General features: G+C 45.5%; 1 protein-coding gene across 1 annotated transcript in view; it reads left to right on the top strand.

The window, feature by feature from the left end:
- Positions 1 to 1,943: 1,943 nt before the first annotated feature.
- Positions 1,944 to 13,551, top strand: part of LOC105940101 (solute carrier family 22 member 2) — a 22,192-nt gene continuing 10,584 nt past the window's right edge. The window contains exons 1-2 of the mRNA XM_012882554.3: positions 1,944 to 2,409; positions 6,985 to 7,032. Coding sequence (XP_012738008.2) covers positions 2,056 to 2,409; positions 6,985 to 7,032 — 402 coding nt within the window. The 5' untranslated portion in view covers positions 1,944 to 2,055. The remainder of the gene's footprint in view (positions 2,410 to 6,984; positions 7,033 to 13,551) is intronic.

The raw sequence follows: 13,551 nt of genomic DNA on the forward strand, positions 1-13,551 counted from the left end.
TTTTCTTCAACCTTGTCCAATGCACCAGTAACTTTGGCGACGCAGCAGTCCGCAGAATGATGTCTGCACCTCTGTGCTTGGCGGCTGGTTCAGACTTCTAAAATTTTGACTCCTCCAAACGGTCTTCTTGGCACTAAGGCAAAGAAGTCCAATGGTTTTCTCGTCCAATCACAAACTTTTTCTCCTGAAGACATTCGGATCGGCTTGTAGGTGTTCCTTTTGCGTCGGGCCTTCTTTCTTGGTCGGCCCCTTTTCGGTCCTTGGTGATGACTGAGGACAATAGCTATGGTGCGACTGCGGTTTCCAGTCCACAGCTGTCTTGAGCCTCAGTAGTTCCTGAGCATCCGATCCACTTCCAGACTTCCAGAGCTCAGAAATAATAGACTGCACAGTGGAGCAGCAAGAAAGTCTTTGGTTCAGACAATGGATGGAAAAATGATGGTTGAAGTAAATCTATAAAATCCCCTAAATGTGTAAGACATTAATGCCTTGTGACTCCAGCTGCAGCCCATATTTTAAATTTCCAAAAAGAAACTTCTTTCAGATCAAAGGACTGTTTGAAAACATGGTTTATTTTGCTTAAAACTAGTTTGAAGTTCTAATTAGACAGATTTAGTTATAAAGGGTTGAGTGAAAAGTAGTTTTTTTGTTTGAAAGGGTTGATGCAGAAGACACCTCAGCAAGATTTTCTGCCTTCCTGAAATTACTTGGTTACATTCTGGCCAATATGTCAAAACAATGTTTGGATTCATCTTTAAATGCGACAGTGAGCCAAAGCACACAGGAACAATGACAAAACGGAGGCTTTAGGAGCAAAATTGAAGGTCCTTAAATGGTCCAGTCACAGCCGGCACCCAGATCCAGTTGAGCATCTCTTCAAAGAACGAAGAGGTTAGCGAATTCATGCTGCTCATCCAGCCTGATGGTCTCTGAGAGGATCTGCAGAGATATTCCCACATAAAGGAGCTTCAAGATCGGAGGTAAATACCAAAACAGACACCAGGCTATCATTTCTGCCAAAGGTGTTTCAACAAAGTATGTGAACGATTCAGAAATGAGGCTGCAACAACAACAAAAATTAACCGCTGAGTGCTTTCCAAATGCACTATTCGGGTCTGTTGCTGCTTTAATAAGATGCTGAAAAGCCTAAAAACCCTAAAAGCTGATCAAGGTTTGGAGGAAGTTAAAAGATGCCTGTAAAAGGCACAGCAAATGTATTCATCTGATGGATGTTTTTATAGGAACAACAGGAGATATAGAAGGATTTCATGTTTTTGTGCATCAAATCTGGTGTTTCTGCAGAACCGTGACTCTCCAAACCTTTTACTCCTCATCTCCTGTCAGTCATATTTCACTGACCGTGTTTGAAGAAAAACGAAACATGAGGAAAAGGGTCAAAATGAGAAGAAAAAAATTAAATGACAGTCTCATAAAGACCTGCGTCAGCCACGTCTGATGTAAAAGCTTTAAACTTTACACTTTGGATCAAGTAATGTTTTCTTTTTTTTCCTGTGGATGCATAATGCTTGGGAAGAATGCAACATTATTACATTATTGTCAATATTCTGACTTTATTCTGTAATAGAGAAGGAAACAACGTCACCATTTGCTTCTCCTCAGATTGACTCTAATATCCTTTATATTTAACTTTTTATGTGGGTAAAAATGGGGTTGTCATTTTTTTCCCCTCAAATAAGAGCTAAATATGTGAATCATTGAATCCCAAACATTCCTGAATAACAATGATTATCTGTACTCTTTATATATAATTTCCGTTATACATTATGCGTATTAAAGGTTTGCACAGAGTTTGCATATTTTCACTCGTTTACTGTCTTTACTCATTAAACAGAATGAAAGTCTCGCCTCTTATGCAGCTTTTAGCTTCATTTTCACGAGACTTTTGGACTTTACCTCCACACACATCGACCTGCGTGGTGATGCAACATTTAAAAGCCGAAAATCTTTGCGGGCAGACCTTTTAAACTGACTTACAGTGGGCTAAAACAGACCGGCTTTACGCGTACTGTGTTGACCTAAAACTTCGGCTCCGTGATGGCGACCTTTGATGACCTCCTGGAGGAGGCCGGCTCCTTCGGACGCTGTCAGAAGCGGATCTTCGCCATGCTCTGTTTCGTGTCGCTGCCCTTCTCCGGCGTCTACGTGGGCATCGTCTTCCAGGGCTTCACCCCGGACCACTGGTGCCGGGACCCCGCGGCAGTGGAGAGGAGGCAGGCCTGCGGATGGAGCCTGGAGGAGAGCCGCAGGCTGACGGCGCCGCCGGTCAACGCCTCGGGAGTCGTGCAGCACAGCAGCTGCGATCGGTACGAGGTGGACTGGAACGTGACAGAACTCAGCTGTGACCCGGTGAAACTGGACCTGAGCAGAGCAGCTGTCACGCCGTGCAAGGTCAGTGTTTAGTTTAGCCTTTTAATCAAAATGTATCCTACTACTGGGGTCTTCTCACACCCCTGTTCCCTGATTGAGGCGTGGTCGGTCCACGGGCTTGGCTCCCTCTCTCATCTTTGGCATCAGTTTGTACATTATGTCTGAACAGTAATAAATAGGATTTATTCACTGCAAAAAGGGAACTAAAATTAAGTATATTTTTCTCGAAATAAGTGGATTTTTCTTGATTTGAGCAGGTAAATAAGATTATTTGCCAATGGAACAAGATTTTTGCACTTAAAAGTAGAAACAATTCATCTCCATCATCATTTTTCAAGTGCAGAATATCTAATTATCTTATTTTAGGGGTAGAACTACTAATCCCATTGGCAAATAGTCTTATTTACCTGCTCAATTCAATGAAAAATAGACTAATTTCTAGAAAATTTTACTTACTTTTAGTTCCCTTTTTGCAGTGCTGGTATAGAGTCTACTTTAGTACAGCTGATATGCTTGGCACACTACAAAAAGAGAACTAAAAATAAGTGATATTTTCTTGAAATGTATGTAAATAAGATGATCTGCCAATGGAATGAGTATTTTGACCCCTAAAATAAGATAATTAGATAAATTACACTTGAAATAAGATGACCGAGATGAGTTGTTCCTATTTTAGGTGCAAAAATCTTATTCCATTGGCAGATAATCTTATTTACCTTCTCAAATCAAGGAAAAAAAACCACACTGATTTTAAGAAAATCTTGCTTATTTTTAGTTCAGTTTTTGCAGTGCATTGCTACTTCTGCGTGCCACAAAACGTAATAAACTCACCAACTTTTGCAAATGAATTCAAACAAATGAGACGAACAGGCTGGAAAACGTGTTTTGAGAACAGTTCCACCTGATTGCAATGTCCCCTTTGGTTCTTAGCATCTTGTTGTCAGTCAGGAGAAAAAAAAAACGGGAAGCTATAAGCAAAAAGGGATAAAAGAAAGAAAGTATGGATCAGAAGTCATAGTGTATTGCAAAAAACAACTAGTTGTTTATTATACTACAACTAGGGCCTAATCTCATTTCATCCAACTTTTTTAGACTTTCAATGCTAGATTTCCATGGTTGGTGGTCAGTCGCTCTTTGTGGTCTAAGAGAAATTGATCTTGTTGTCCTTCAGACTTTTTAGCAGCACACTTGGAAATAAAGGGATAGGACCTACATTTGGGATTAAATAACATTTTGGTAATATATCATCAAACAATACAGATCCAGATGCAGTTACACACATTTATCCTTTGCTCAATGTAGTATAGGGTCAAGAAAAGGCCAGCTAACATCTCTGCAGACGGCACACATCCTGGACACAAACTGTTTAGACCCCCCAGGTCAGTGCTGCAGAGTTTTAGGGTAATTAGACAAAAGAAAAAAAAAAAAAAAACGTGATATAGACAACAGAGAAAACTGAAGGGCTTGAAAAAGCTATCTTTATATGTTTCTGTGAAAATCCTGACATTTTTGTGTAATCTTGTTTAATGCTATAGTATTTGGCCTTAGACGTCTGTGGGTTGAAGCATGGCTACTGCGGTTTAAAAGTTGCTACATGTCTATGTCACAGCTCTGTGTTCGGATATAAAACAGTCTCACTCAGACCCCCGATCATAGACAATATATACGTAGACGCCTGGTTGGGCGCGGGTTTGTACGTCAACGTCACCGCCATGTTGTATGTGGCAGAAAGAAGTTAAGTTCTGTTGTAGTGAACGTTAATCAGAGAAGATGCCTCATTCCTGTGCTGCATGGAAATATATATATATATATATATATATATATATATATATATATATATATATATATATATATATATATATATATATATCCACAAAAGTGGTAATTTTAAGAGAAAAACGTCATATTATGAGAATTAAGGTGGGACATTTCCAGAATAGTCACAGTTTGCAGAACTATTTCAGTCCTGTAGTAATAGGGCCAGTTTAGATCCTTTTAATCATTTTATTCTTTACGAGTATAAAGTCAGGAGAATGAAGCCGGAGGTATACGAAAATAAACTCGTAATATTACAAAAATAAAAATATTACGAATATAAAGTATGTTCTGAGATTAAACTCCTTCTGATACTGTTTAAGTGACTAACTGCAGATTTGCCAAATACAACATGGCGGACGCTCTGACGCATCCGCAGCATAGGCAGAACCCGCCCAACGACGCGTCTACGTATATAATGTCTATGCCCCCGCCCCCATGGCGGGTCAGGAGTTGTAAATCCGAGCATTGATCGATAGCATTTATCGTTTGTTACTGCTTTGAATGTTAGCTCATGTCAGCCATGACGCTGCTAGCATCACTTCACCACTCAGAAACCGCACCCATGCCGTCCTCCAGCTGCCTCGGCAGCGCCTTGAGCCAGCGACTCAAACTGGTGACGATCTGCCCCGCCGCGCTTTCCCTCGTCCTGACCACACCACCACTTAACCCCCACCGGTCGTCCCACGTTGGCAGCATCCCCTCAGGGTCTCCATTTGGTGGCTCTGTTGGGGATCTGCCTGGGGGGGCGGGGTTACACTATCATGCTGGGATTAGTTACAATTTAACTTCTGCTATATTTTAGAGAACAGTTCTTTCTGTCACTTTTTGCTGTCTCTGCATTTTTGTGGAAACTAGATTTCTTTTACTCCTCTACATGTATTTTTCTGTCAAACCTCACCCTGCTGTCTGAACCATAAGGCAATAATTTAAGAAGACGCTAACACATTTTCAGCTGTCTGTTTATTTATTAATCAGCTAAGAAGTGTACCGTTAAAATCTGTGTTTAACATACTTTCACTCCTGTTATCCAACGTTGTTTGATCCCTTGACCCTGGCAAAGCGTGCAGGAAGGAGGAGCGCTACGTAGCTTCCAGATTATTTATTATCTGCTGCATCCACTTACACTCAGACGTCTGGTATTTACTACGGTAATTTAAATGCTATAGTTCAGATGTCATATGAGTTTACACTCCGTGTGATTAAATGCTAAAATAAAACACTTTAAAATATTTGTTTTTTTCTGCATTCAGTTAGTCCACGCTAACAGGATAGAGTCCCGGCTCTGTGGCACACGGTCCCAGGTTCAAACCCCGGCCCGGATCTCGCCCCCTGACCGCTGGATAGACGGGATGAGGAGAGAGAGGAGAAAAATATTCTGATATTCAACAGATAGCCGCTTTGATTTGATGAACTTTCTCTCAGGGTTGCCGTGGGCTGACAGCACTTTGAGGATGATTGAGTAACGGTTTGGTTTTTATCGTTCCAGTTAAGTAACCTTGGCCTTATTGGTGAAAATGCAACCGTTCGTTAAAAGTCGGTGAGCTGCTTTTATCACGAAACGATGAGAGCCAGTATCTGACAATGGAGTTGAGCAACTATTCGGCTGTTATTTTGGCTAAAGTCGTTGGCTTTTCAGATCTTCGTTTTTGATGTGGGTGCTTTGGCCACCGCAGAACAATGGAAGGTTAAACAGAAATAAACCATTTACATCTGATAAAAAAAAAAAATAGTTTTCACGTATGACCTCGGTGTTGTTAAAACTTTACAGAAGCAAAACCTTTGGGAAAAAAATTATTGAAAAACACCCAAAGCCATAATCCCGTAACCTCAGGTAGATTAATAATCAAAAATGTTTGCTTTTAGTTCCTCTGTGACCCTGGAGTTACATGAAGTTGTTCTAGATGTACCGAGGCTTCTCTTTAAAGGAAGGGAAGGATTTTTAAGTCTGTTTCCCTATTTTCCCTCAGTCCTGTCCTGCTAAAAAGCTTGCAGTGGTGGTCACTTACATCCAGAGACATCAGGGTGTGTGCAATGTTGGAAAAAGCTAAAGGTTTCCCTGTGCGAATAACCCCAGATTTAACGTCAGAGGATGTTTTGTCAGGGAGTGAGATGTTTGATCTGCTTTGTTTCAGCATTGCTAATGAATCAGATCACGCCTCCCATTAAAGTCAATTAATCAATTAAATTGGAAACATACGGTTGTTTGTTTTAGTAAATGGTTTATAAGTGGGTGTTGGTAATTTTATACTTTTGCAGTGTTGAACTTATGTTAAAAAAAAAGGATCTGTCTATCACATTTGGACTATTTGTCATTTCGTTCCTGCATTGACGGTAATTTTCCACAATCGACCCCAAGAAATGTTGTTATGCGCTTCCTGTAAATGAAACTGGTCCAGTGAGAACCATACTCTGTTTATGGCAAAAGATTAATGCACAGTTACATTTTAACATTTTTATTATTTATCTCCGTGATTAACCAGGATATTCCTTTTGTAGAAAAACAAACTGAAACACAATAGTTGAATATATGAGTTTGAAACAGTTTGTTTACACAAAATTAAACCAAATTGGGTTTAAGCCTTTTATCTAGCTACAAATCAAAGCTAATCAGCGCAGTTTGCATCCTCTTTTCTTTTAAATAAGATTGATTATTAAAAAAAAAAAAAAAACTTGTTCAAAACAACCGGCACTCAACAGCCCCTAAATCAGATTAATACCGTACAAACTGACAGTTCAGCAGTCCTCCACCTGTTTTTTATTTTATCTTCTGTCTTGCAGGATGGCTGGGAATATCATTATGAAGGCAGGAAGTCGTTTGTCACCGAGGTGAGAAAGAAATCTGTGCATTTCGGCAAGTTCATTGACAATTTTTAAAATTCACCTAATATAATTTTGCATTACAAACACAGTTGTGACAAGAGCTGCTCCAAGTCCTCGCTGGAGTTGGACTTTGCATGTCCCTCCTGTGGATGCATGATGTTTCTCTGGGCTCCCTCCACGGTGCAAAAACATGCATTAACTCAGTTAGAGATTTAATTTATCTGGGAGCATCCACATGCATGCTTGCTTGTCTCATGTGTCTCTGAGTCGGCCCTGGGACGGACAGGAGACACGTCCAAGGTGCACTGCACCACTTCTCTAGTGACAGATTGACACGGACAAGATAAGATAAGATAAGATAAGATAGTCTTTATTGATCTCACATTGGAGAAATTCACTTGTCACATCAGCTCAATAGTCAGTCAATAGTCAGGAGAAGGTGCCAAAAGTAGGAAAGGGTGCATCAGTCATATACAGTGTATCTGTCTATATACAGTGGATTAAAAAGAAAATGAGAAAAAAATAAGAATAAAAATACAAAAGAAATCGGAGTAGGCAGATGAGTGCATGTGTACTTTCCTGGTTATACACACACACACACACACACACACACACACACACACACACACACACACACACACACACACACACATATATATATATATAGAGAGATATATAGATAGAGATATAATATATATATATATATATATATATGCATGCATACATATATACATATATATATATATATATATATATATATATATATATATACACACACATATACATATATACATATATATACATATACATATATATATATGTATATATATGTATATATATATATATGTATATATATGTATATATATATATATGTATATATATATATATATGTATATATGTATACATATGTATATGTATATATATGTATATGTGTGCAGCAGCGGATTAAGTGGCCCCCAGCCAGCAGGAGGAGCGAGTGGCAGCAGTTCGATGAGGATGTGTCCAACATCATCCAGGCCACAGCCAAAGGAGACGTGGACAGCCGCCTTACATCAATGACCACTGTCATTGTCAGCTACGCCCGGGAAAGATTTGGACAGGTGGATAAAGGAAAATCGAAATCCACTCCCTACACAATGAGCCGCAGAGCCACCCGGATACACCATCTACGCCAGGAGCTTCGCACCCTGAAGAAGCAGTACAAGGCTGCTACGGAGGAGGAGAAACAACCCTTGGCGGAACTGAAGAACATCCTGTGCAAGAAGCTGATGACGCTTCGTAGAGCAGAGTGGCATCGGAGAAGGGGTAGAGAGAGGGCAAGGAAGCGAGCAGCTTTCATCGCCAATCCCTTTGGCTTTACCAAACGACTCCTTGGGGACAAGCGCAGTGGCCGGCTTGAGTGCTCCATAGAGCAAGTAAATCAGTTCCTCCAGGACACTGTGAGTGATCCGTTGAGAGACCAGGAGCTGGAGCCTAACAAAGCTCTAATCAGCCCAGATCCCCCTACAACGGAGTTCAACCTGAAGGAGCCAAGCCTAAAGGAGGTTGAGGAGGTCGTCAAGGCAGCCCGCTCTGCATCAGCACCAGGCCCCAGTGGAACCCCTTACCTGGTCTACAAGCGTTGCCCAGGGATTCTTCGGCACCTGTGGAGGATCATGAAGGTGATCTGGAGAAGGGGAAAAGTGGCCAACCAGTGGAGGCATGCTGAAGGAGTTTGGATCCCCAAAGAGGAGAACTCACAAGACATCAGTCAGTTTAGATCCATCTCACTGTTGAGCGTGGAAGGGAAGGTGTTCTTCAGCATCGTCTCAAGAAGACTGACAGAGTTCCTCCTCAAGAACAGCTACATTGACCCATCTGTACAGAAGGGAGGGATCTCGACTCCTGGCTGCTTGGAACACACTGGGGTCGTCACACAACTCATCAGAGAGGCCCATGAGAACAAAGGCGACCTAGCTGTGTTGTGGTTGGACCTGGCCAACGCCTATGGGTCCATACCTCACAAGTTGGTTGAGCTTGCTCTCCACCTCCACCATGTTCCCAGTAAGATCAAGGACCTGATCCTGGATTACTACAATGATTTCAGGATGAGAGTTACTTCTGGGTCAGAGACCTCGGACTGGCATCGTATTGGGAAGGGGATAATTACAGGCTGCACCATCTCTGTTGTCCTCTTCTCTTTAGCCATGAACATGGTGGTAAAGTCAGCTGAGGTGGAATGTAGAGGGCCCCTGACCAAGTCAGGTGTGCGACAGCCTCCCATCAGAGCCTACATGGATGACCTGACCGTAACGACTGCGTCTGTCCCAGGGTGCAGGTGGATCCTGCATGGCCTCGAAAAGCTTATCTCCTGGGCAAGGATGAGTTTTAAGCCCTCCAAGTCAAGATCCATGGTCCTGAAGAAGGGGAAGGTGATGGACAAGTTCCGGTTCTCCATCTCAGGAACTGTCATCCCAACCATCACAGAGCAACCCGTGAAGAGCTTGGGGAAACTCTTCGACTCCACCCTGAAGGACTCAGTAGCCATCCAGAAGGCCAGCTTGGAACTTGGAGCCTGGCTTACCAAGGTAGACAAGTCTGGCCTACCCGGTAGGTTTAAAGCCTGGATCTACCAGCACTCAATCCTGCCCCGCATCCTCTGGCCTCTGCTGATTTATGCAGTCCCAATGACAGCAGTGGAGTCCCTAGAGAGGAAGATCAGCAGTTTTCTTCGAAAGTGGCTGGGACTTCCTCGCAGCCTCACCAGCGCTGCCCTGTATGGGACGAGTAACATCCTGCAGCTTCCTCTCAGTGGCCTCACAGAAGAATTCATGGTGGCACGCACCAGAGAAGCGCTGCAGTACAGGGACTCGAAGGACGGCAAAGTTTCAGCAGCTGGCATAGAGGTTAGAACAGGAAGGAAGTGGAAGGCCAGGGAAGCGTTGGAGCTGGCAGAGTCGCGCCTTCGACAGAAGGCACTAGTGGGAACTGTGGCAACAGGCAGAGCAGGCCTGGGATACTTCCCAAAGACCCTCATAAGCCAGTCACGAAGGAAGGAAAGGCACCACCTGATCCAGGAGGAAGTCAGAGCAGGTGTGGAGGAAGAGCGTGTGAGTAGGGCAGTAGGACTACAGCAACAGGGGGCCTGGACAAGGTGGGAGAGCGCTTTACAGCGAAGGATTACCTGGACAAACATCTTGCAGCCAGATTTCCAGCGGGTTCGCTTCCTGGTCCAGGCTGTCTACGATGCCCTGCCAAGTCCAGCAAACCTCCATGTGTGGGGAAAAAGTGAGACCCCTTCCTGCCCGCTATGCTCTGGTAGAGGCTCTTTAGAACACCTCCTTAGCGGCTGCCCGAAGGCTCTGGCAGATGGTCGCTATCGCTGGCGCCATGACCAGGTGCTCAAGGCAGTCGCTGAGAGCGTAGCCTCAGCCATCAACTCCAGCAACAAACAACAGGCTCCAAAGAAGGCAATCTCCTTTGTCAGAGCTGGAGAAAAACCCAGAGCAAACCAACGGGCTACAATAGGCCTGCTCTACACAGCATCTGACTGGCAGCTGCAGGTCGACCTGGGTAAGCAACTTAGGTTCCCCCAGCACATCGCAACAACAACCCTCCGCCCAGATATGATCATGACCTCTCAGTCATCAAAACATCTGATCATACTGGAACTGACAGTGCCCTGGGAAGAAAACATCGAGGAAGCCAATGAGAGGAAGAGGGCTAAGTACCAGGAACTGGTGGAGGAGTGCAGGGGGGCAGGCTGGAAGACATTCTATGAGCCTATAGAGGTAGGCTGCAGGGGTTTTGCAGGGAGGTCCCTGTGCAAGGTCCTCAGCCGCCTGGGCATCGTAGGAGCGTCTAAGAAGAGGGCCATCAAATCCGCAAGTGAAGCCGCTGAAAAGGCCACTAGGTGGCTTTGGATAAGGAGGGCAGATCCGTGGGCAGCTACTGGGACGCAAGTCGGGGCCTGATCACCCCCGGCTGGGTCGCCTGGGTGAGGGTGTATGATGTTGCGAGACCCGAAACACCCAATGACCCCAGGATACATCACTGATGATGCGTCCCAGTGCATCCATGAGGTGTATCTTGTATAGTAATCATCTGGCACAGCCAGTGACTCCTAGGAATAGACTAGGTGACAGCCAAGAAGAGTTTGGCCGACTACTGGAGAGACAGTGGACAGCACGGAAAGACGGCACTCGGGGCAGGTTGGGGTAGCATCCCAACCTGTATCTTTCGCGAGAGAGAACCCAAATCAAGCTACGGAAAGCCCTACAGTAAGATACCCCCAGGAGATCCCGAGAGGGGGGGAGGATGAGATCTCCAACCGGACGGACCACACGGTGATGACCCAGGCAAACGGACAAACGACGAATGTGACATGCATTTGCGGAAAGCTGTGCAAGAACCACCGAGGCCTGAAGATCCATCAGGCTAAAATGAAATGCCTGGACAGAGACAATGAGGTACAACGCTCAGGTCTTGTACCTGGTGAGACGCAGGAGGAGCCCGGCCAGGAGGCAACCCACAGAGCCCAGTCCCTCCACGTACCTCAGACTCTCAACCCTAGCAGAGTAATTCCACAGCAGCGGATTAAGTGGCCCCCAGCCAGCAGGAGGAGCGAGTGGCAGCAGTTCGATGAGGATGTGTCCAACATCATCCAGGCCACAGCCAAAGGAGACGTGGACAGCCGCCTTACATCAATGACCACTGTCATTGTCAGCTACGCCCGGGAAAGATTTGGACAGGTGGATAAAGGAAAATCGAAATCCACTCCCTACACAATGAGCCGCAGAGCCACCCGGATACACCATCTACGCCAGGAGCTTCGCACCCTGAAGAAGCAGTACAAGGCTGCTACGGAGGAGGAGAAACAACCCTTGGCGGAACTGAAGAACATCCTGTGCAAGAAGCTGATGACGCTTCGTAGAGCAGAGTGGCATCGGAGAAGGGGTAGAGAGAGGGCAAGGAAGCGAGCAGCTTTCATCGCCAATCCCTTTGGCTTTACCAAACGACTCCTTGGGGACAAGCGCAGTGGCCGGCTTGAGTGCTCCATAGAGCAAGTAAATCAGTTCCTCCAGGACACTGTGAGTGATCCGTTGAGAGACCAGGAGCTGGAGCCTAACAAAGCTCTAATCAGCCCAGATCCCCCTACAACGGAGTTCAACCTGAAGGAGCCAAGCCTAAAGGAGGTTGAGGAGGTCGTCAAGGCAGCCCGCTCTGCATCAGCACCAGGCCCCAGTGGAACCCCTTACCTGGTCTACAAGCGTTGCCCAGGGATTCTTCGGCACCTGTGGAGGATCATGAAGGTGATCTGGAGAAGGGGAAAAGTGGCCAACCAGTGGAGGCATGCTGAAGGAGTTTGGATCCCCAAAGAGGAGAACTCACAAGACATCAGTCAGTTTAGATCCATCTCACTGTTGAGCGTGGAAGGGAAGGTGTTCTTCAGCATCGTCTCAAGAAGACTGACAGAGTTCCTCCTCAAGAACAGCTACATTGACCCATCTGTACAGAAGGGAGGGATCTCGACTCCTGGCTGCTTGGAACACACTGGGGTCGTCACACAACTCATCAGAGAGGCCCATGAGAACAAAGGCGACCTAGCTGTGTTGTGGTTGGACCTGGCCAACGCCTATGGGTCCATACCTCACAAGTTGGTTGAGCTTGCTCTCCACCTCCACCATGTTCCCAGTAAGATCAAGGACCTGATCCTGGATTACTACAATGATTTCAGGATGAGAGTTACTTCTGGGTCAGAGACCTCGGACTGGCATCGTATTGGGAAGGGGATAATTACAGGCTGCACCATCTCTGTTGTCCTCTTCTCTTTAGCCATGAACATGGTGGTAAAGTCAGCTGAGGTGGAATGTAGAGGGCCCCTGACCAAGTCAGGTGTGCGACAGCCTCCCATCAGAGCCTACATGGATGACCTGACCGTAACGACTGCGTCTGTCCCAGGGTGCAGGTGGATCCTGCATGGCCTCGAAAAGCTTATCTCCTGGGCAAGGATGAGTTTTAAGCCCTCCAAGTCAAGATCCATGGTCCTGAAGAAGGGGAAGGTGATGGACAAGTTCCGGTTCTCCATCTCAGGAACTGTCATCCCAACCATCACAGAGCAACCCGTGAAGAGCTTGGGGAAACTCTTCGACTCCACCCTGAAGGACTCAGTAGCCATCCAGAAGGCCAGCTTGGAACTTGGAGCCTGGCTTACCAAGGTAGACAAGTCTGGCCTACCCGGTAGGTTTAAAGCCTGGATCTACCAGCACTCAATCCTGCCCCGCATCCTCTGGCCTCTGCTGATTTATGCAGTCCCAATGACAGCAGTGGAGTCCCTAGAGAGGAAGATCAGCAGTTTTCTTCGAAAGTGGCTGGGACTTCCTCGCAGCCTCACCAGCGCTGCCCTGTATGGGACGAGTAACATCCTGCAGCTTCCTCTCAGTGGCCTCACAGAAGAATTCATGGTGGCACGCACCAGAGAAGCGCTGCAGTACAGGGACTCGAAGGACGGCAAAGTTTCAGCAGCTGGCATAGAGGTTAGAACAG

The sequence above is a fragment of the Fundulus heteroclitus genome, chromosome 15 (assembly GCF_011125445.2).
Source record: "Fundulus heteroclitus isolate FHET01 chromosome 15, MU-UCD_Fhet_4.1, whole genome shotgun sequence".
NCBI classification, from domain to species: domain Eukaryota; kingdom Metazoa; phylum Chordata; class Actinopteri; order Cyprinodontiformes; family Fundulidae; genus Fundulus; species Fundulus heteroclitus.